Below are 24,961 nucleotides of genomic sequence, written 5' to 3' on the forward strand. Positions count from 1 at the left end.
ACAACCATTGTAGGTGTTTATATCCTAATTTGTTCATGCTTGCTCCTGCCCGCAGACATAATTATCCAATCCCTATGTACTTATTTACTTAATTTTTTCATTTTTTATCCCTTTCCCAAATCTTTCCCTTTACTTGTGTTAATTCTCTATTTTCCAAAAGAAAACAAAAAAAAAGACATTTAGACTAGGGGTGCTTATGTTAGCAATATTACTGTGTAGATGGGAAGAGCAGTATAAATCATTAGGAGAGTCATCTAAAGTCTGCTCGCATTGGGGTTATATATTCAATCCATTTATTCCAGATTTGATAAAATTTTTCTTTTTGAATTCTCAGGGAGTAAGTCAACTTTTCTATTTTAAATATTTCCAAGATAATTTCGTGCCAATCTTCTAATGTAGGTGGTAGTGGATTTAGCCACTTTCTAGTGATTGATTTCTTACTTGCCGCTAAGAGGGCCTGCAGTAACTTTATATCTTCCTTCTGTTCAAGAAACAATACATACCCCAAATAGAGCGTCTCAAAGTTCAGAGGTATCTGGGACCTCAGTACCTTAACTAATGTTCTATGAATACCTTCCCAATATAGACTTAATTTAGGGCAATCCCAGAAAATATGAAAATGATTTGCCTTCTTGGAGCCGCACCTTCTCCAACCCATCATGTTTGTATCTTTATATTTTTCCTGATATGGGGTCTTGAAGTGTCTTATAATGTTTTTCCAACAATGTTCTCTCCAAGTCAAAGAATTAGTCGAGGACCATTGAAAGCTGCAGATTTTCCCCCAAGCCTCCTCTGAAAGTACCAACCCCGCTTCTTTCTCCCACTTCTCTTTAATATACAGTGTATTTACATTTTTAGCATGGGAAAGTGCATTATATAATCGAGAAACTGATTTACTAGGTATTGAACTGCAAGCCGAATTCAGAATCTTGAAAAATTCTAATTCTACTGTTGATAGGTCTGTATATCTACAACTCTGGTTAACATAGTTTCGTACTTGAAGGTACCTAAAAAAGTCATTATGTTCTAGGCCATGTTTGTCCTGCAGGATTTGGAAACTTTGTAATACTCTTTTATCTATAAATGAGAGGTAGGTTGTAAGACCTTTCTTTATCCATAGCTCAAATCTTTTATCTCCTCTGTTGGGAAGGAATTCGGTATCATATGCACACCATCTAAAGAGTTTTAACATGTTATTAATTCCACATGAGTTAACCACCTTCTGCCATACTTTTAATGTAAGATTTATCCAACTGTTCTTAAATTTTTCCAACTGGGCCATCAATCCTTTGTCAGCTATTGAGGCCTGTAGAGGAAAAATGTCAACTAATCCAAATTCTATTTCCTTCCATCTAGCCTTATATTCCCTATTACACCAATATAACAGAGGGGTTATCTGTGAGGCAAAAAAATAATTTCTCAGGCAAGGAAGAACCATACCGCCTCCTTCCTTCCCTAACTGTAAGGTGTTATATCGAATTCTAGGTTTCTTTCCTTGCCAAATGAAGCGGGAAATCCACTTGTCCCATTCCCTGAATTGATTATCTTCCACCTCCACCAGTAAAGTATGGAAAAGATACAATAACCGAGGAAGAATATTCATTTTTATAGTATTTATCCTTGAATTTAAACTTAAAAAGGGGATAAGATTCTATCTATGCATATCTGCTTTTATCTCTGAGATTAATGGCTCATAATTTACCTGTGACAGTGTTGAAAGATCCTTCGGCAGGGTTATTCCTAAATATTTTAATGATTTAGCTTCCCACTTAAGATCGTATGTATCCTGCAATTTTTTGGATGGTGTATAATTTAGGGACATAACCTGCGTTTTCTTTACATTTATTTTATAACCTGATATTTTCCCAAAGTCATCCAACAGTGTAAACAATCCTCTAAATGATTTTTCTGGTTCACTCAGATAGACCAAAACATCATCTGTGAATAACGCCACTTTCTGTTCAGTCCCTGCCACCTTGATACCTTTTACGATTTCGCTCTGTCTTATTATTTGGGCAAGTGGTTCAATATATAGCGCAAAAAGGAGAGAAGAAATTGGGCATCCCTGTCTAGTGCCTCTCTCTAAGATGAAGGAGTCAGAGAGGTCCCCATTTATCTTAATTCGGGTTGTAGGGCTGTCATATAGAGTCTGAATTACTTTAATAAACTTTTCTTGAAAGCCGAATCTTCCTAACACTCTGTATAGGAATGCCCAACTAACCGAATCAAAAGCTTTCTCAGCGTCCAATCCTACTACCATTGTCTCGGTCTCGTTCTTATTAACCTGTTCTAATATGTGCAGAGTTCTCCTTATGTTGTCCTGTGTTTGTCTTTGTTGAATAAATCCAGTCTGGTCTAAGTGGATTAGGCCAGGTAAAAGCTTTTCCAATCTGCGCGCTAATATAGATGTAAATAGTTTGTAATCTAAATTAAGAACACTAATTGGCCGATAATTGCCACATTCTAGTTTATCTTTACCCTCTTTAGGAATAACTGAAATAATCGCTTCTCTCCAGGAAGGTGGAGTTTCTCCTCTCTGCAAGATCCAGTTAAAGGTGTTAAGTAGTAATGGGGCTAACTGTGTCTTCAGGGACTTGTACCACTCTGAGGTAAACCCATCAGAACCCGGGGACTTTCCAGCCTTTAACCTAGAGATGGCCACGTTCAGTTCTTTGACAGTTACTGGTTCTAATAAACTTTCATTTTGTAAATCTGTAAGTTTAGGTAGATCTAAAAAATTCAATACACTGTCCATATAGGGCTCATTGGGGGCCCGGGGTTGGGAGATACAGCTCTTGATAATATGTTTCAAAACTCTGTTGAATTTTCCTTATTGTACTCTCCACAAGCTTTGTCTTTGGATTCTTCATTTTATGAATTGTATTGTCTGCTTGTTGTTTTTGTAATTTATATGCTAATAATCTAGCTGATTTACCTCCTACTTCATAATTCTTTTGTCTCAGGTAAAGAAAATTTCTTTGAGTTTTCAACATATAAATATCGTCAATTTCACTTTGCAATTTCCTAATTTCCTGTTTTCGATTTGAATTACTTTTGTTGCTATCCACAACTTGAAGTTGTTTTAATTTTCCTTGAAGGTCTGCTAATTTTTGTGTATTGATTTTTTTCATGTGAGTGGTATTGGAAATAATTTTCCCTCCCAGTACAGCTTTCAATGTATCCCATAAGATCACTGGTGATGTTTCTCCCGTGTCATTAAGGTCTAGATATTCTTTGATTTCTCCCCTTAATCTCTCTATTACTTTCGGGTTATTGAGTATATGTGAATTTAGCCTCCATAGTGTTTTCCTCATTTTCCTTTCCAGGATTAGAGACATAGAGACTGGGCTATGATACGACAGATCAATTGTTGCAATATTACAGTTTTTTATCCTCAGTCTATCTGTATTAAAGATAAAGAAATAGTCTATCCTTGAATAGGCTGAATGAGGGAAAGAGTAATGTGTATAATCTTTACTAGTAGGGTGTAATTCCCTCCAGACATCTATAATTCCCAACTCCTCCATCAATGAATTCATTTTCCGAGTCAGAGGTTTATTCTGAGTAACTATTCTTGAAAAATCTTACCTGTGAATTCTCATCTTCATTATTTCTAGATTATACCAAAGCTAAGTGCAGATATTTAAAATGATGGAGCAGGTAACTATGTCCATTTGCAGAATATGGACCTTGCTGGCACCATTAATATTTATCGTCCTTAAGAAATTGGCAGTGGACCTTCTTGTTGAAATCTATGATGCAAGTGGTGAAGGGGCCTGGGCTGGCAATTGCAGGATTATGACTACTGATGATAAAGAAACAGCATTTCCTAGTTGGGACTGGATGTGACTCAGAGATGATTGATATTCCCATGAATCTACTAATGTGTTTCTAAGTGTGGGAGCTCACACATTTGGCAGCTGCTGTTAAAGAACTTTGGTGAATTATGAGCTTTGGTGAATTTAGTTTGCTGTGAAGAGTAACGATGATGCTGATGATGATCACAGTGGTAGAACTGATGCACGTGCTATCAAAAAAAGTAAATCTTAACTTTTTTTCTCTCGGTTTTTTTTGCACTACCTTACTTTCCTTTTCTATTTTTCTATTTATGATTTATAATTTAAATTTTTAATATTTACTATAGACTCGTAATCCAGGGAGCGTGAAGCGCAGAATCAAATATTGCTGTGATGATTGTATGCTCTAGTATCAATTGTTTGGTGACAATAAAGTAAAGTTACTTAAATTTGTCGTTATTAGGATACTGAAGAAAAAGCAATGGAAGATCTTGCGTGCCAGGGAGAAGAGGAGCTTACACCAGAAGAAAAGAGAAAGATGGAGAGAAAACTTAAGAAGGAACGAAAAAAGGAAGAAAAACGGTTATTGCGGGAAGCTGGTGTGTCAGTGGCAAAGAAGAAGCCCCAGAAGGCTTTAGCTTGCGACCTTGCATTAAAATATCTGAGCATGTAAGAGTTACAGTTCCATTTACTTTGGCAGCTTTTTCCCCAGGTGATTTCTCTTGGTAACTCTTTATTCGATTTATACTTGTCTTGTGGCAACAAATGAGAAAATTACCACAACCACAACCTCTTTTTAACGTAAACTGGTATTGCAAATAAGATTGAAGGAGTGTAATAGGCTTAATAGAACATAGAACATAGACATATACAGGCTCTTCGGCCCACAATGTTGTGCTGACCATGTAACCTACTCTACAGTCTGCCTAGAATTTCACTAGTGCACAGCCCTCTATTTTTCTAAACTCCATATACCTATCTAAGAGGCTCTTAAAAGACTCTATTATATCCGCTTCCACCACCGCCACCGGCAGTGCATTCCACACACCCACCAGACTCTGTGCAAAAAAAACTTACCCCTGACATCCCCTCGGTACCTATTTCCAAGCACCTTAAAATGATGCCCCCTTGTGTTAGCCATTTCAGCCCAAGGAAAAAGCCTCTGGCTACCCACATGATCAATGCCTGTCATCATCTTATACACCTCTATCAGGTCACTTCTCATCCTCTGTCATTCCAAGGAGAAAAGGCCAAGTTCACTCAATCTATTCTCATAAGGTACGCCCTCCAATCCAGGTAACAACCTTGTAAATCTCCCCTGCACTTTCTCTATAGTATCCACATCCTTCCCAGAACTGATCACAGTACTCCAAATGGGGCCTGACCAAGGTCTTACATAGCTGTAACATTACCTCATGGCCCTTAAGCTTAATCCCATGGTTGATGAAGGCCAACACACCACGTGCTTTCTTAACAACACTGTCAACCTGCGCAGCAGCTTTGAGTGTCCTATCGAGACAGACCCCAAGATCTCTCAGATCCTCCACACTGCCAAGAGTCTTACCATTTTTATTATATTCTGTCGTCAAATTGGACCTACCAGAATGAACCACTTATCTGGGTTGAAGTCCATTTGCCACTTCTCAGCCCAGTTCTGCATCCTGTCGATGTCCCACTGTAACCTCTGACAACCCTCCAGACTATCCACAACACCTCCAACCTTTGTGTCATCAGCAAACTTACGAACCAACCCTTATACTTCTTCATCCAGGTCATTTATAAAAATCACAATGAGGAGGGGTCGCAGAACATATCCCTGTGGAACACTACTGGTCACTGACCTCCATGCAGAATACAAACCATCTACAACCACTCTTTGCTTTCTGTGGGCAAGCCATTTCTGGATCCACAAAGCAAAGTCTCCTTGGATCCCATGCCTCCTTACTTTCTAAAGGAGCCTTTCACAGGGAACCTTATCAAATGCCTTACTGAAATCCGTATACACTACATCTGCTGCTCTATCTTCATCAATGTGTTTTGTTACATCCTCAAAGAATTTAATCAGGCCCTTGACAAAGCCATGCTGACTATCCCTAATAAGATTATATCTCTCCAAATGCTCATAAATCCTGCCTCTCAGGATCTTCTCCAACAGCTTGCCCAATACTGAAGTCAGACTCATTGGTCTATTCTTTCTTGGGTTATCTTTACTCCCTTTTTTGAATAAGGGAACAACATTTGCAACCCTCCAATGCTCTGGTACTTCTCCCCTCCCTATTGATGATGCAAAGATCATCACAAGAGGCTCAGCAATCTCCTCCCTCGCTTCCCACAGTAGTCTGGGGTACATCTTATTTGGTCCCATTTACTTATCTAACTTAGTGCTTTTCAGAAGCTTCAACACATCCTCTTTCTTAATGTCTATATGCTCAAGTGTTTCAGTCTGCTGTAGGTCATCCCCATAATTGCCAAGGTCTTTTTCCCTGGTGAATACTGAAGCAAAGTATTCATTAAATGCCTCCACTACCTCCTCCGACTCCATGCACACGTTTCCACTATCGTATCTGATTGGTCCTATTCTCACACGGCTCATCCTCTTGCTCTTCATATACTTGTAGAATGCCCTGGGGTTTTCCTTAATCCGGCTCACTAAGGACTTCTCATGGCCCCTTCTGGCTGTCCTAATTCCATTCTTAAACTCCTTCCTAACAACCTTGTAATTTTCTAGAGCTCTAACAGTACCTCATTTCTTGAACCTTTCGTAAGATTTTCTTTTCTTCTTAACTAGATTTTCTTCTGTCATGTGTCCAGCAGCAATGGATATGAAATTGAGTCAGGTTATATCAACAAACAATGATATTTATTAACCTCTACTCAAAACATAGAAAAAATAAACAAACTAGCTTAACTGGAGGTTAACCGTTATGCGGCTATCTCGAACAGTCAAACTTAGAAATAGTTCTTAACGAGTTCTCATTCAAGCACAGTCTTAATGTAGTAAGTTGAAAAGTCCAAGAGATTTTTACAGTCTTTAAGGAGAGATTTTACTGCAGCAACAATTCCTTTGAAGTAATGACGAATCTGCCGATCACAGTCGAGCAATGCCTTGTCCAAAGGAGTCACACCGAATATGAAGTAATAAAGTAACTGACCTTTTTCCTGGAGGGTGGACACTGCACAAACCGTCCTGATCTTGCAGGGGTTTAACTCAAATATGTATGCCACAATTTTCCAGATGATTCCGATTCCAAACAGTCGATCACTTCCAAAACACCGAATGTCATTAACTTTTGGGTTCTCATACTTTGGTAAGGTCTTCACTCTCCAGTACTAGACTGTAAAGGTAAAGCAAAGGTTCAACAAGCAAAAACTGGCAGCGATGGGGAAACTGCCGGCAACAACGTGTTTACACCTTAAAATTGAAAGTAAAACTGCATCACACTTTGGCAGCTTCCTTAAATACCGTAGGGAACATGCCCTCATATGACACCACATTACCCCATGGTCATGAGACAATTACATCATCCCACTCATAAGACCATTACATCGTCCCACTCACAAGACCATTACATCATCCCACTGTCCTGTGATCAAACTGTGGGCATGTAACACTATATACTCTGGACACCATTGTTTTTTAATTCTACCATCCTTTCCCTATCTCAATGGAACATACCTATGCAGAACTCCATATTTCTGCCATGCATTTCCCTGAGAACATCTGCTCCAAATTTATGCTCCGAAGTTCCTACTGAATAGCATCATATTTTCCCTGCCCCAATTAAATGTTTTCCCAAATTGTCTGCTCCTATCCCTCTCCAGTGCTATGGTGAAGGAGATAGAGTTGTGGTCATTACCTCCAAAATGCTCTCCCACCAAGAGATTTGACACCTGATCAGGTTCATTTCCTAATACGAGATCAAGTACAGCCTCTCCTCGAGTTGGCTTATCTACATATTGTGTCAGGAAATCTTCCTGAACATACCTTACAAGCTCCACCCCATCTAAACCCCTTGTGCGAAGGAGATGCCAATCAATATTAGGAAAGTTAAAATCTCCCATCAGAACAACCCTATTATTATTGCGCCGTTCCAGAATCTGTCTCCCTATCTGCTCCTCGATATCCATGTTACTATTGGGATGTCTATAAAAAACATCCAGTAGAGTTATTTATTGCCCAGTTCATGTTTCTGACTTCCACCCACACTGACTCAGTAGACCATCCCTCCATGACTTCCTCCTTTTCTGCAGCTGTGATGCTATCCCTAATTAGCAATGCCACACCCCCACCTCTTTTCCCTCCCTGTCTGTTCCTTATGAAACATCTAAAGCCTGGCACACTCAGCAGCCATTCCTGCTCCTGAGACATCCAAGTCTGTGTAATGGCCACAACGTCACAGGTCCAGGTATTGATCCATGCTGTACATTCATCCGCCTTGCTTATGATATTCCTTGCATTAAAATAACCGTATCTCAAACCATCAGGCTGAGTGTATCTTTGCTCTAACATCTGCCTATCCTTCCTCTCAAACTCCCTACAAACTGTCTCTACTTGTCCTCCAACCTCCCCGTCCTCTGCCTCTTCACTTCAGTTCCTACCCACCTGTAAATCTAGTTTAAAACCTCTCCAGTAGCATTACAAACCTCTCCGCTAGGATATTGGTCCCCCTCGGATTCAAGTGCAACCCGTCCTTTTTGTACCGTTTACACCTGCCCCAGAAGAAGTCCCAATGATTCAAAAATCTGAATCCCTGCCCCCTGCTCCAATTGTTCAGCCACACCTTTACCCTCCACCTCATTCTATTCCTATACTCACTGTCGCATGGCACAGGCAGCAATTTCGAGATTACTACCTTTGAGGTCCTGCTTCTCAGCTTCCTTCCTCACTCCCTGTATTCTATGTACCATGACCTCCCTGTGCTCACCCTCCCATTTCAGGATATTGTGGACGCGCTCAGAATCATCATGGACGTTGGCACCTGGGAGGCAAATTACCATCCTTGTTTCTTTTTTGTGTCCACAGAATCACCTGTCTGTCCCCCTGACTTATAGAGTCCCCTATTACCGCTGCCGTCCTCTTCTGTTCCCTACCCTTCTGAGCCACAGGGCCAGACTCAGTTCCAGAGGCACAGCCACTGTTGCTTTCCCCAGGTAGGTTGCCTCCCCCAACAGCACTCAATGGGTTGGTGTTGATATTTTTTTTCCTATCTACAGGGTTTAGAAATACAGGCATGATCTTGGAGTAAATGGAAAGGCATTCAGTACTGAGCTGAAAAATATGTTCACTCATAACAGATAGTGGAGAGGTTGTGGAGACAGGTGTGGTTAAGACCTCAAACAAAGTCAGGAATCAAAAGGTTTAGCATGGTCCTGAGCTGCGTAAATTTCAATGCAGGAAGTTTCGTAGGAAAGGCAGATATGCTCAAGGCATGGATCAACACGTGGAATTATGATGTTGTAGCCATTAGTGAGACTTGATTTCAGGAGGGACAAAACAGGCAGCTCAACATTCCGGGGTTCCGTTGTTTGAGATGCAACAGACCAGGAGGTATTAAAGGAGGAGGGGTGGTGTTACTAGTCAGGGAAAATGTTACGGCAGTGCTCAGTCAGGGCAGACAGGAGAACTTGTCTCGTGAGGTGCTACGGGTGGAACTGAGGAATGAGCAAGGTATGACCGTGTTAATGGGATTATATTACACACTACCCAGCAGTCTGCAAAATTTAGAGGAACAAATTTATAGAGTTTGCTGATGTGCAAGAAACATAAAGTTGTTATAATAGGTGATGTTAACTTTCCACATATTTACTGGGACTCCCATGTTGTAAAAGGATTAGATGGGATAGAGTTTGTCAGACGTGTTCAAGAAAGTTTCCATAATCAGTACATAGAAGTCCCACCCAGAGAGTGGGATGCTTGACATGCTATTAGGAAATGAGACAGGGCAGGTGATAGAATCTTGTGTAGATGAGCACTTTGCAACTAGTGATCATAATACCCTTACTGATTTAATCAATGACATTTATGAGACTGGAATAATACCAGAAGAGATGGAAAAAATCAGTATTTATCACTCTTCCTAAGAAACCTGGAGCAATAGAATGTGGATTGCACCGCCCAATCAGAAATCTGTACTGGGAACAAACTGCTGCTGTAAGAATAGATGAGGAAGTGAGTCAGTTTACGAAAATCAAGAGAGGCGTTAGACAAGGGTGTGTTTTCTCCCCTGATTTATTTAATGTGTACAGTGAAACAATATTACAAAAAATAAGAGACCTTGGGAATCAAAGTTGGCGGTGAAAACATCAATAATTTCAGATATGCAGATGACACTGTGTTAATTGCAAGTACGGAGGAAGAACTACAAAACTTAATTGATATAATTGTTGAAGAAAATGCAAAAATGGGTCTATCTATCAATTGCAAAAAGACAGAATGTATGGTGACATCCAAGAAGAAGGAGAATCCTATCTGCAGGCTGAGAATAAATGGGAAAGACATAAAACAAATACAGGTGTCACCCGCTTTTTGAATGTTCGCTTTACGAAACCTCACTGTTACGAAAGACCTACAATAGTACCCTGTTTTCATTTTCTGAAGGTGTTTTCACTGTTACGAAAAAAATTCAGCGCGTGAAAAAAATCAACGCGCGATAAAAGGCAGCGCGCGCCCTGGATTCGGAACGGCATTCTTGCCAGCATTGCTTTAACATGAGCCTGTGAGCAGTCGTTTGCAAGATGAATTCTATGGTGTCGGAAAAGCCTGAAAGAGCTCGTAAGGGTGTTACACTTAACATAAAACTAGACATAATTAAGCGTTTCGATCGTGGTGAACAAAGCAAGGACAAGATGATGTTGAAGAGGTTTTGGCATCCCATGACCAAGAACTGATAGATGAAGAGCTGATGCAATTGGAAGAGGAAAGGATAATAATCGAAACTGAATGAGTAATGATAAAGTACGACTTTAATTTTGAGAGGGTACGTAGGTTTAGGGGATATTTGCAAGATTCTTTGAGTCCTTACAAAGAACTGTATGATAGAAAAATGCGCGAGGCTCAGCAGTCAAGCAAGCCTTCCACATCAGCCACAGCAGACGACGAACCTCGACCTTCAACATCGAGGCGGGCAGTCATAGGAGAAGATGAGCTGCCTGCTCTAAGGGAAACAGATGACGAGATGACACCCCAGTGTCCCACTACCCCAACACCCAGGCCGCGGACAGATACTGTACCGAGGATGCAAAGAATATCATGGACGAAGTGAATATCTACTGAGGATGTCATGAACAGAGCAAACACAAAAAGAGAAATAATGTATGAGATCATGAAAAGGCAATGCAACTTCATTGGACATGTGATTAGGAAAGAGGTGTTAGAATGCATGGTAATTATGAGAAAGATTGAAGGGAAGAAAGCAAGAGGAAGACAAAGACAAATGATGATGAAGACAGCAGCCGGAGAACTGGAAATGAATACCAATGAATTGATCCACTTGACCCGAAACAGGAGTGTGTGGGCCATGGCAGTCAAAGCTCAAACTGGGCATGGCACCTGATGATGATGATGATCATAATACCATTAGTTTCAAAGTAAATATGGAAAAAGATATTTCTGGTCTGTGTGTTGAGATGCTAAATTGGAGAAAGGCCAATTTTGATGCTATCGGAAAGGATCTGGCAAGTGCGGATTGGGGCATGCTGTTTTCTGACAAAGGTGTACAGGTGTCCCCCGCTTTTTAAACGTTCGCTTTACGAAACTTGGCTGTTACGAAAGACCTACATTAGTTACCTGTTTTCACTAACAGAAGGTGTTTTCACTGTTACAAAAAAAGCAACGGGTGAAAAAAACAGCGCGCGATAAAAGGCAGCGCGTGTCCCGAGCAGCCGCTCTCCCCTGGATTCTAGCTGGCATTGCTTAAACACGTGCCTGTGATCAGCCGTTAGCAAGATGAGTTCTGAGGTATCGGAAAAGCCTGAAAGAACTCGTAAGGGTGTTGCACTTAGCGTAAAACTAGACATAATTAAGCGTTTCGATCGTGGTAAACGAAGTAAGGACAAAGTGAGTATGGCTTGTGGAAGATGACGAAGATGATGTTGAAGAGGTTTTGGCATCCCATGACCAAGAACTGATAGATGAAGAGCTGATATAATTGGAAGAGGAAAGGATAACAATCAAAACCAAATGCAGTAGCGAACGGACCGAAAGTGAAGTCATCCAGGAGCTGAACATGAAGCAACTGCGTGAGATTTTCGCTGCAATGATAAAGTACGACTTTAATTTTGAAAGGGTACGCCGGTTTAGGGCGTATTTGCAAGATGGTTTACAAAGAACTGTATGATAGAAAAATGCACGAGGCTAGCAGTCAAGCATACTGTCGTTTCCCAAGCCTTCCACATCAGCCACAGCAGACGACGAACCTCGACCTTCGCCATCGAGGCAGGCAGACATAGAAGAAGATGATCTGCCTGTCCTGATCAACAATGAGATGACACCCCAGTGGTTCCAACCTCCGGGCCGCGGACAGATACCGACTTGTGGAGAATGCAGCGGTAGCCGGGAGGCACCCAGCACATCTTTAAGAAAAAAGCCGAAATAAACAAGCTAATTAATTAGGTGCCGCCCGGCACGCAAATGTCGGCCCAGATCAGAGGCTGGATGCGTCCGGGCCACCGCTGTACCCCTGCATGCTTTGCAGATCAGTATCAGTTCGCTGCCAGGAAGGTGGGGGCCACTGCACCACCCCAACCTCCAACGACTCAGCCTAACACACTATCATCAGTGTGCTTGATGTCTTCCTGATTCCCATAAGTGATACTACACTGTACATACATTATTTCTACTTTATACAGGCTGTGTATTTTAATGTGTTATTTGATATGATTTGGCAGCTTCATAGCTTAAAGGTTACTGGAGAGAGTGTTTTGCCAAGAGCGCTTGCGTGAGATTTTCGCTACGGAGAACAGTGCAGGCAATCGTTGTAGAGAAGTATTTCTAATTTATATAGGCTGTGTATTTATCATATCATTCCTGCTTTTACTATATGTTACTGTTATTTTAGGTTTTATGTGTTATTTGGCAGGTTACTTTTGGGTCTGCGAACGCTCACAAATTTTTCCCATATAAATAAATGGTAGTTGCTTCTTCGCTTTACGACATTCCGGCTTACGAACCGTTTCATAGGAACGCTCTACCTTTGGATGGCGAGGGAAACCTGTATTTAGTAAGCAAGAGACCTTCAAAGTGAAATTTTGTATGTGTCTGTAAAGATAACAGGTCTAGAGAACCTTGGTTTACAAGAGGTATGAGGCCCTGGATAAGAAAAGAAGGGATGTGCATAGCAGGAATAGGCAGGTAGGAACAAATGTGGTGCTTATGGAGTATAAGAAATGCAAGAGAACACTCAGGAGGGCTAAAAGAAGGCATGAGGCTACTCTAACAGATAAGGTAAAGGAGAATCATAGGGGATTCTACAGATACGTTAAGAGCTAAAGGATTGCAAGGACAAAATTGGTTCTCCGGAAGATCAGAATGGCAATCCAAGCGTGGAGCCAAAATAGAAGGGGGTGACACTAAATTCATTATTTGCATCTGTATTTATTCTGGAGACGGATAGAGTCTATAAGAGAGAGGCAAAGCAGCATTGACCTCATGGACCCTATACAGATCACAGGGGACGAGGTGTTTTTTTCTGTGTTAATTAATAATAAAATAACAATAAACTAAAAATTAAAGTAAATAATGCCACTAAAGAGCAACAAATCTCCAGAAGTGACTTTAAAGAAAATGGTGAGGACATTGCAAATGCTCGACTGTAATATTAATATTAAAGATGAGCTTTATTTGTCACATGTACATTGAAACATCAGAACATGCAGTGAAATGCGTTGACTGCATCAATAACCAACGCAGCCTGATAATGCGCTGGGACAGCCCGCCAGTGTTGCCATGGTTCTAGTGACACTGTAGCATACCCGCAACTTACTAACCTATACATCTTTGTAATGTGGGAGGAAACTGGAGCACCCGGAGGAAACACATGCTTTCACGGGGAGAACATACAACCTCCTTACTGATCCTGACGGCTGGTGCTGTTAAGCGTTACGCTAACTGTTGCACTACAGGCATATATCTCTATTACAAGATGCTCCCAACTGACGCTCTAATTCTCCGGAATATGGATAGCTGGCACTACCACTTTAAGGATCCAGAACCGTCCCGCTAATTGGCAATCGCATTTTGGGCACTAAGAAACACCTATTTAAGGAACACCTGAACTGAGGCTTGGTGCTCAATTGTAAGCTCTACTAGTGCTCAGTTCTTGATCCAGTTTGATACCGTGTCTCGATCCTTGCTTCAGATACTCCAGCATTTAGATGCAAACTATCCTCATCAAGGACTTTCATTTCAGTACAGTTGAGCCAACGAGGATCCAGTGGGGTATCAGAGTCTGTCGTCTGCTCTGGCGGGCCACAACGAGAGGATTTCCAGGCAGAGCTTGGAGATACACGACCTTCAGGCTGCTGTATACCAGCTATCGCAAGGAGGGTGCCAGAGCCGCTCGGGTGAGCCTGTCGGTCACTCTCTGAAGCCAGCACATCCTCCGACCCCGGAGAGTTTCGACAGGGACCCGAGTTCTTGCCATAGCTTCCTCACTCAATGTGCATTGGTGTTCGAACTCTAGCCATCCCGGTTCCCTTCGGAGTGTGGAAAAGTGGCTTTCACCATCTCCCTCTCCCGACCAGGAGGTCCCTCACTTGTGCCACCATGTTTTGAGAATGAAGGTTGGAGATTTGTGTGGATTCGGAGGAATTCATGGCCTTCATAAGAAAGGTATTTTTGTCATCCTGCTGGTGCATACAGAGGCTCGGACGTTCTCATGAATAGCGTAGTGATCAGTGGCTGACTACACTATTGAGTTCCGAACTTTGACGCAAGTGAGTGGTTGGAATGGTGAAATCTTGTCCACTCTGTACCGCCACGGACTCTGGGACAAACTAAAGAATGCCCTCACCTTGGGAGAGCCAACAGATGACTTAAGAGTTCCTCATTGATCTGTCCATCCGTCTTGACAATCATCTGGCAGAGCGTAAGGGGGACTACATTACAAGGCTGAAGAGAGCTAGCCCGAGCCTGGCTTCAATCCATTGTCGTTCCACCACATGATCTCAGAACATGATTAGCCTGCTGTCAAGCCCATGAAGATCGGTTACACAAGACTCCCCACTGATGAGATGTCCCGGCGTCGGAATCAAGGCCACTACTATTACTGTGGGGAATCAAGTCATTTGTGGACCAAATGTCCGAAGCTGCAGCCTCCAGGAGAACTGCAAAGATCGTCCAGTATTGGGAGGACTGTGACAGTAGCAGCCACTACTCCTAATCCCAAGGATTCTGGTTTGGTGCTGAAGGCAGAGTTCACCTGGGGCAGGTAGAGACTTTTGTGGACTCTGAGGCATTGGTTAATTTTTTAGACTTAGGAGCTGCCCATTGGCTTGACATACCGCTGTGAGAGTTGAGCCATTCCATGCCCGCAACTGTCTTGGATGGCAGCCCACTGGGTTCCGGGCAGGTCCAGGAAGAGACTGTGGTTTTGCAGATGAGGTTAGGGGATCATGTGGAAGATTTTAGTTTCTATATCATTGACTCACTACTCATATCTCTGATTCTTGGGTTCCCTTGACTGTCCCATCTGTGGAATGGAGGGAGGGGAGGATCATTGCTTGGTCCAATTACTGTAAGAGGGTAGCTTGCTGCATCTTGTTCTGACCTGCAGAATCTCCCAAGACCAATGACCAGCAAGGGGACTGACATTAATGTGAGGTAACCCAAAGTCTAAGGGATCCAGCTGCTAGGTCCCAACTAAAGGAAGGACTCCTAAATGCAAACCCTTGGAGCCTGTTCCCGGGGTGCAAGGACCATCTGTAACACCTTGTTGCCATCGCCTAAGGTACGATGGAGTCTGGTGACCCTAGGAAGGAGACTCAGAAATTGGTTGAACCATCCCTGCCACCAAGAAGCCTGAGGAGTCATCTTTGAAGGAAGCTTCAGAAGAATTTGCAACACCCAGGCCAGTCGAAGTTCCTATCGTATACAAGGACTTGGAAGAGGTCTTCAGCAAGGGAAAGACCTCGACTCTTCTACCGCACCGACCCTATGACTGTGCTATAGATTTTCTGCCTGGTACTTGTCCTCCGCATGGTCGATTATACGTGGTCTCAAATCCAGAGGGAAGTGTAATGAAAGAATATATAAAGGAAGCACTTGGTATGGGATTCGTTCAGCCTCCACCTCACCAGCTAGCACAGGCTTCTTCTTGGTACAAAGGAAGGATAGTAGCCTGCAGCCATGTATTGATTATAGAGAATTAAATTGCATAACAGTCAAGAATCGTTATCCCCTTCCATTCATGAATACCACTTTTGAGATTCTCCAAGGGGCAAGAGTATTCACCAAGCTAGACCTACATTGTGCATACAATCTGGTCCATATAAGGGAAAGCAATGAGTGGAAGACTGTATTCAATTCACCAGCCGGACTCTATGAGTACCTGGTTATGCCCTTTGGCCGTGTGAACTCTCCAGCAGTTTTTCAGGCCTTTATAAACAACATGCTCCGGATATATTCTCCACACGAGTGCCTTAGTCTACTGGGATGATATCCTAATTTTCTCGTAGTCCATGGAGGATCACGACACTCATGTCAGGGACGTTTTAAAGAGGCTTCTCAACCATGGACTTTATATCAAGTTGAAGTCCAAATGTCATGTGAAAACTGTTTCATTTTCGGGTTCATCATCTCCAACAGCAATCTCAAAACAGACCCTACGAAAACCAGGCAGTCAGAGATTCCTGAAGTCATAGTTTCATAGTTTCTCTCTGTCATGTCAAACAAGTCCAAGGTTTCTTGGGGTTTGTGAACTTCTAAAAGAAGTTATGTGGCAATTCTGCTGTTGGCACTAATTCCGCTAAGAAATCCACAGGCCCTTTTGTCTGGACGACTGAAGCAGAGGCTGCTTTAGTAGAAATTAAACAGTGGTTTACATCAGCTCCCATCTTGACTTCTCCTAACCCAGACCTTCTCTTCATTGTGATGGTTGACGCCTCAGACATCGGAGTGGGTATAGTGCTGTCTCAACGGCCATCTTTAGACGGTAAACTGCACGATGTGCATTGTTCTCCAGGCGGCTATCTCTGGCAGAGAGAAACTACGACATTGGGAATTGAGAACTTTGTGTGGTTAAGGTGGCTTTGGAGGAATGGCGTCACTGACTGGGGGGGCCAAGAATCCTTTTATCATTTGGACAGACCACACGAACCTGGCTTATGTTCAGGAGACCGAGAGGCTGAGTCCCAGGCAGGCCAGGTGGTCTTTGTTCTTTAACTGCTTTAATTTCATCTTGACTAATCAACCAGGGTCAAAAAACCAGAAGCCAGATACCTTGACAAATCGGAACAAGAGGAGCAGCCTACCACCATCTTGCCCCAAGCCAAGGTAGTAGTGCCAGTTCATTGGGGAATCGACGCTCTTGTTCGCAAGGCCTGAGCACAAGGGGAGATGACTAAGGTTGTCCGGGTTGGCTGTTCGTCCCAAGTTCCATTCAGTCCCAGGTACTGCAATGGGGCCTTCATCGAGAATGACCGCTCACCCAAGGGTCGCCAGGATCCTCGAGTTTATCAGGGGAAGGTATTGGAGCCTGGAATGATGAAAGAGGTTTAGTAGTATGTGTAGGCCTGCTCTGTACCCGACCACAAGGGCTCCTCTACCCCCTACCTACTCCAGAAAGACCATGGGCACACGTCCCCATGGATCTTGTCATGAATCTTCTGCCATCCAAGGGGAAGATTAGATTAGAGTATGAGGGCACTCTGTCCTCGTTTATTGTCATTTAGTAATGCATGCATTGAGAAATGATACAATGTTCCTCCAGTATGATATCACAGAAGCACAAGACAGACCAAGACTAAAACTGACAAAAAACACATAATTATAACATATAGTTATAACAGTGCAAAGCAATACTGTAATTTGATAAGAGCAGACCATAGGCACAGTAAAAAAAAGTCTCAAAGTCCCGATAGCCCCATCATCTCATACAGACGGTAGAAGGAAGAAAAACTCTCCCTGCCATGAACCTCCAGTGCCACAAATTTGCCAATGCAGCACCCTGGAAGCACCTGACCACAGCTAACTCTCTGAGTATGTCCGAAAACTTCAAGCCTCCGACCAGCCCTCTGACACCGAGGACCGAGCACTTCAACCCTGGCCCCTAGACCTCAAAAGAGCAGTACATGCAAGATGGCCCAAGAATCTCACAGAACTAGAAGCCGTTTGCAAGGAAGAATGGGCGAAAATCCTCCAAACAAGAATTGAAAGACCCTTAGGTGACTACAAAAAGCGTTTACAAGCTGTGATACTTGCCAAAGGGGGTGTTACTAAGTACTGCCATGCAGGGTGCCCAAACTTTTGCTTCGGGCCCTTTTCCTTTTTTGTTATTTTGAAACTGTAAAAGGTGGAAATAAAAAAGTAATCTTGCTTAAAATATTAAAGAAATGTGTCATTTTTAACTTTATGCCTTTTGGAAATCAGTTCATCTTTTACTCGCTTAGCTATTCACAGTAACAAAAATTTTGACCAGGGTGCCCAAACTTTTGCATGCCACTGTATAATAGAATAATAACCATCACCGAATCAATGAAAGTCTACACTAACTGGGCACTCACCAGTGACCAAAAGACAACAAACTATGCAAATACAAGGAGAAAGACATAATAAATAAATAAATAAATAGATTGATTGATTTTGAGAACATGACACAGAGAGTCCTTGAGATTGTGTCCATTAGTTTTAGGAACATTTCAGTGATGGGCCAAGTGTAGTTATCCCCTTTGGTTCAAGAACCTGACGGTTGAGGGGTAATAACTGTTTGTGAACTTGGTAGTGTGTATTCTGAGATACCTGAACCTTCTTCCTGATGGCAGCAGTGAGATAAGAGCATGTCCTGGGTGGAGTGGGTCCTTGATGATGGATGGTACTTTCCTGCAACAACTCTTCATGTAGATATACTCAATGGTGGGGAGAACTTTACCTGTGAAGGAATGGGCTTCATCCACTATTTGTTGTAGGATTTTCCATTTAAGGGCATTGGTGTCTCCATACCAGGCTGTGATGCAGCCAGTCAATATACTCTCCACCACACATCAAAATGTTATTATGGATGTAGAAAATAATGCTATTCTTCATATCTAGAAGACAAGGTATGCAGTGCCTTCAAAATGTATTTAACTCCCAACCCTTTGCTTGCATAAATGAGTATTACAATCATGGATTTTGATCGATTTAATTGAGAATTTTTATTTGAATCACATGCTTCTTTTTCACAGTAGATCCTAAAAAATGGGGAAAATTGCAAAGCATGAAAAGCTAAAAATGCAAAAACTGAAATGTCAGCAGTTCAGAAGTATTCATTCCACTTTGCTTGGTACTTAGTTGAACCATCTCTCACAGCTATTATCACCTGTAGTCTTTTTTGGATATGTCTCTGTTAGCTTTGCACAATGTGATGGAGCAAAATTTGCCCATTCCTCTTTGCAAAGTTGCTCAAGCTCTGTCAGGTTAGTTGGGGAGCGGCAGTGGACAGCAACGTTGAGGTCTTGCCAGAGCTGTTGGATTGAGTTAAGATCAGGACTCTGACTGTGCTATTAAGGACATCAACTCCCTCATTTGAAATCACTCTATTGTTGCTCTGGTAGTGTGCTTTGGGTCATTGTCCTTCTGGAAGACAAAACTCCTCCACAGTTTTTAATCCAGGATTGTTCTGTATTAGCAGCATTTATCTTCCCATCAATCCTGATCAGATTTCCAGTCCTTGCTGGTGAAAAGCATCCCCACAGCATGATATCCACCGTACTTTACAGTCGGGATGGTGTTACCTGGCTAATGTGCAGTATTAGATTTATGCCACATGTACTGCCAAAGAGTTCGAATTTAGTCTCATCAGACCACAAGATCTTCTTCCACATCTTTACAGTATGTTCCAAGTGATGCTTTGCAAAGTCTTTATGGGCAAGGATATGCTTTTTTTTTTTAGCCATGGCTTCTTCCTTGCCACTCTTCCACAAAAAACCCTTTTTGTGCAAGGTTTTAGCAATTGTGGAGCCATGAACTTCATCTCTAGTTGCAGCCATGGACTTCTGCAGCTCAGTCAGAGTGACTGTTGGTGACACGGTAGCCTGTCTTACAAGTGTTATTCTCCGGCAACTATGTTTAGAGTGGCGACCTGACCTAGGCAGCGTGGCTGTAGTTTCATAATTTCCCCACTTTTTCAGAGTGGACTGCACTGAACTCTGAGTTATGTTCAGTGCCTTTGAGATTGTCTTGTACCTTTTCCCAGATTTGTGCTTCTTTATTGTCATTTCCCTGACTTGCTTTGAATGCTCTTTTGTCTTCAGTTTGGTTTGGTCTGTTGAAAATCTACCATGCTGTTGAACTTTCAAAGAGAGGGGGTACTTATTCTTATGAAATCATTGAAAACAGGTGATCCTCCAAGTTTCTACATCAACAAATTGAGTGAGTTTATACAGTATGACACTTGGAGAAAGTTAGTGTGGTAATTACAAAGGGGATGAAGCCTCACAGTTTTAGTTTTTATTTGTTAGTAAATTGTTGACAGGTTTTGGACTTTTTCTTTTGATCCATAATTGTTTGTGGGTTAGCTCAAATGAGTCTGACTTCAATATATTTTAAATTTAGAAAATGAGACAGTAAAATGCGAAAATGCTTGTGAGGTCTGAATGTTTTTTTTCCAAGGCACTGTGAGTGGATGGGCAGAGTGAAGCATCTAGTGGAACTACACCCTCACAGCGCCAGGTTGAATCCTGTCTGTGTGGACTTTGCACATCTTCCCACATACCAAATGGCTGGTGGGACAATGACTACTTGGACTTGGTTAGGTCAACCTGGATTACAGTCTAAAACTCCAGACCAGGCCCTTAGTCTATGAGGGAGTGAAGGCAGATTTACCAGGATAACGTTGAGACACCAAGGATTAAATCATAAACAGAAATTACACTAACTCAGTTTGTATTCCCAGTAATTAAGGAAACTAGTTTGATAATTTGATTCACATATGCAGTTTACTAAAATGAACCAAAAGGCGCTGCCTTAGAAACACAACCAGCCTTTTTAGAAGTAAACTAAGTAGTTGGAACTCTTTCCAAAATGGCAAAGTTTGGTCTACTTTACATGTTAAATCTTATCTTGTATTTGCTAATCAAAGGTATTATAGTTGCAGATCTCAGTGTAGTCTGGGGTCCAGAAAGCCTATCCTATCCCAAGGGTTGTGAGTGCTGCTGGCAAGGGTAACATTTGTTATTTAAACTGAACAAAAGGCCTGCTAGACCAATTCAGAGGGAAATCAACGGTATTGTCCTGGTTGGAAGCCACATGTAAGCCTGGCTAGAGACGGATGACAGATTTCCTTCCCCACAGACAAGCAGTGACCAAAATTAGTTTCTAATGATAATCACACTTGTTTCATGAGCACATAATTGACTACTTGCCTTTATTTCCACCTTGTACTTAATTAACTGATTTTAAATTTTGCAGCTGGAAAAGGATTTAATTTTACATCATCAGCTCATCTGTCCAAGCCCCAGAGAAGCAACTTTCTGGACCCTGTGCAATTGAGTATTTCTGGGCTTTTATTCATGAGAGTAACCAAGTTGAGAATGCCTCAAACATTCTTAAATACACTTGAACTATTCCTTCGTTTCTCTGTTCATTGTTAGCAGAGAAAGTGTTGAGCCAAGCATCGAGGCTTCCAGAGAAAATGGGGACAATAATTCACTGTAGGAGGAAACAAAAGATCTGTTTAAAAAAAAATCTTGTTTCAATGCTACAGATGTAAACTCTCAGCTTTAGTAAGTTAGAAATTCAAAGCATACTAATCGCAGTCTGCAAACAATTCACTCAGTGGCTTATTTTTCTGAACAAGTGAACTTGGAAGTTTATGACCATCTTATTTCAATTTCTAACTTACCAATGTAGTAAGTGGATTATGAATTTTAGATCACAGTTGATGCAGCCATATGTTTTCCTGGCTGCTCTGGCAAGGAAGGATATGTTGTCACACCATTGCTTACTTGCTAAAACTCACTTATGTTCATTTTGGAATGAGCTAACAGATACCTCAGTGTCATTGCTGTTAAGAAATGTATTTGCTTCCACTTTGCAGTTCATTTAATACAGAATGTAGCTGTTTCTAAACTTACTGGTGTTTGTCTTGATCAACATTTTCCTCTCAACCAATAATAAACCTAATTTTTATTCTTTAAATTTATGAAATCCTTTTCGTAAAGAGTTGCTTCACATAAAATTCTCCAGTGTTATTCGATGTCTTTATCATTAGTATTTGCTAAGTTCCTTTGGCCCTGATGTGTATTAACTGCTGATCACCAGGGCCACTTGCTGATTACAGGATTCAAGTTTCTTCTTCGTCTTTATGCACACCATTGACTGTAGTGAAGTGAGAGATCTATATTTCCATCTGTTACCACCATTTTTAAATAGTGTTACTTTAGCTACTTTCCAATCTTTTGAACTCATGCAGAATGTATACAACTTAAGAAATTGACTCTGGCCTACTTAATTAAACACTCCAGGATATGTGTTAAATTTCTCTAAAATCGTCTTTCCCCTAATATTGATTTCATTCAATTCCTCCCTCTCATGAGTTTATGTTCTGCAAGGGAGTTCGCTGGGGTCTTTCTTTGTGAAGATGGAACAAACATATGTATTTAATAGCTTGCCGTATCATTTCTTCGAATCATAAACACCAAATTCTGACCTCTCTCAGATGGTTACTAGATTATAACCATATAACAATTACAGCACGGAAACAGGCCATCTCACCCCTTCTAGTCCGTACTGAACTCTTACTCTCACCTAGTCCCACCGACCTGCACTCAGCCCATAACCCTCTATTCCTTTCCAGTCCATATAGCTATCCAATTTAACTTTAAATGACAACATCGAACCTGCCTCAACCACTTCTGCTGGAAGCTCGTTCCACACAGCTACCACTCTCTGAGTAAAGAAGTTCCCCCTCATGTTACCCCTAAAATTTTGCCCTTTAACTCTCAACTCATGTCCTCTTGTTTGAAATTCCCCCGCTCTCAATGGAAAAAGCCTATCCACGTCAACTCTATCTATCCCCCTCATAATTTTAAACACCTCTATCAAGTCCCCCCTCAACCTTCTACGCTCCAAAGAATAAAGACCTCATTTGTTCAACCTTTCTCTGTAATTTAGGAGATGAAACCGAGGCAACATTTTAGTAAACCTCCTCTGTACCCTCTCAATTTTATTGACATGTTTCCTATACTGTAATTCGGTGACCAGAACTGTACACAATACTCCAAATTTGGCTTCACCAATGCCTTATACAATTTCAACATTACATCCCAACTCCTATACTCAATGCTCTGATTTATAAAGGCCAGCACACCAAAAGCTTTCTTCACCAGCTTTCTTCATCATTGTAAATTGTCCCTTGAAAAAACAAAATCTGCCACCTTACTCAAGTGGACTAAATGTGACTGCAGACTCATACCCAAACTGTTATCCTCTCAATCAGCTCAGCCTGTTCTGTTGAAATTCTGCCTTGTCGACTGAAGCAATTGTAAAGGGCAGAATACCATTACTTTTTCAAGGGCAAGTGAGGGTAAACAATAAAATATGGCCTGGCAATGACATTGTTTGCTGAATTAGTGGATACAGGCCAGCCCATCACAGGAGAAGCCCTCCCCACCATTGAGCTCATGTGAAAAACAACATCCATCCAAACCATGCTCTCTTCTTGCTGTTGCCATTGGAAAGGAGGTACAAGAGCCTTATGTCCCACACCATCAGGTTGAGGAGCCATCAAGCTCCTGAACCAGTGTGGATAACTTCACTCACCTCACAAATGAACTGATTCCGCCACCTATGCACTTTCAAGGACTGTACAACTTGTGCTCTCAGTTTGTGATTTTTTAAATCAAGGCTCTGTTTAACCAGTAACTGAAATTAAGAAAAAATACTGCAGATTCTGGAAATTTACTGGAAATACTCAGCTGGTCAGGCCTCACCTGTGGGAAGAAAAACAAGAATTAACGTTTCAGATTGAAGACCCTTTGTCAGAGTTCTTTTTAACCAGTAGCAGGCATAAGCACATGCAGAAAGAGGTAATGAAAATTGTTCGGAGCCTTCAGGCCTTACGTTTACAGAAGGTGGAAAGATGGGGATTTGCCAGAATTCATTGGAATGGTCAAGTCTAGAGGTAACATACAGTACATTTAATGGTGTTGTAATTTATTAAAACTAGCTGAATTTTTTCATTTTTATCTTGCTTTTGTAGGTGGTCTGAAAAACACAAGGAATGGAGATTTCAAAAGATAAGACAAACTTGGCTTTTGCAGCACATGTATGATTGTGACCAGGTAAAACATCAGTATCAAGAAAATGTGAATGTAGCTCTACTTTAAGAAGGTGCCAACCCCAGATATAAAATCAGTGCAATGCGACCAAATCTGATATCATAGAACTTGAAGCATGCTTATGTGTACAAATTGGATTCAGTCCAAATAAAAACAGAAAATGCTGGAAATACTCGCAGGTCACTTAGTGAAGTGCATCATTTCACAGCTGCTGTTCCCAGTATCCATAACGAATACATTTGTCTTTTGATGCAAATATTACTAAAATATTCTTCACTCTAGATGTTGGACGCTGATCTTTTATAAAACTCTGTATTCAGAGGTATTTAATCTTATGTATCAAACAGTACAATTAAGTGGGATTTCGCAGAAGGGGACAGAGTTCTTTCTTTTTGATCTCCTGAGGTAGTACAAAGCAGAACTCCTTACTGTTTCTGCTTGTATCCAGTGACTGAAAAGTGCTTGTATATAGATGTCTGGGGCCTGGATTCTGCCGTCACTTTTCTTAAAGTAGATTGACCTTTCAATGTTCTATTAAGCTTTGGAATGAAACTCCAGTCATCGGTCTCTCTGGATGTCATTGTCCAAGAAAATGTTGACATTTTCAGGGAAGAATGTGCATAGGAAAATCTAACCAATTGGCTGACTTTTGCAAGAAACTGGCTAGTGCTTATTGGTTCTCTGATTCTCTG

General features: G+C 41.6%; 1 protein-coding gene across 3 annotated transcripts in view; it reads left to right on the top strand.

Moving 5' to 3' along the window:
• LOC140203032 (cholesin-like) overlaps window positions 1-24,961 on the top strand; it is a 436,104-nt gene that overhangs the window by 397,064 nt on the left and 14,079 nt on the right. For 2 of the 3 annotated variants that reach the window (XM_072268729.1, XM_072268731.1), the window contains exons 2-3: window positions 4,261-4,466; window positions 24,191-24,272. In XM_072268729.1, the coding sequence (XP_072124830.1) occupies window positions 4,261-4,466; window positions 24,191-24,272 (288 nt within the window). Of the gene's footprint in view, window positions 1-4,260; window positions 4,467-8,688; window positions 8,949-24,190; window positions 24,273-24,961 lie in introns of those variants that run through there. The other variant, XM_072268730.1, reaches the window with a different exon arrangement.

The sequence above is a fragment of the Mobula birostris genome, chromosome 9 (genome assembly GCF_030028105.1).
Source record: "Mobula birostris isolate sMobBir1 chromosome 9, sMobBir1.hap1, whole genome shotgun sequence".
Lineage (NCBI taxonomy): Eukaryota > Metazoa > Chordata > Chondrichthyes > Myliobatiformes > Myliobatidae > Mobula > Mobula birostris.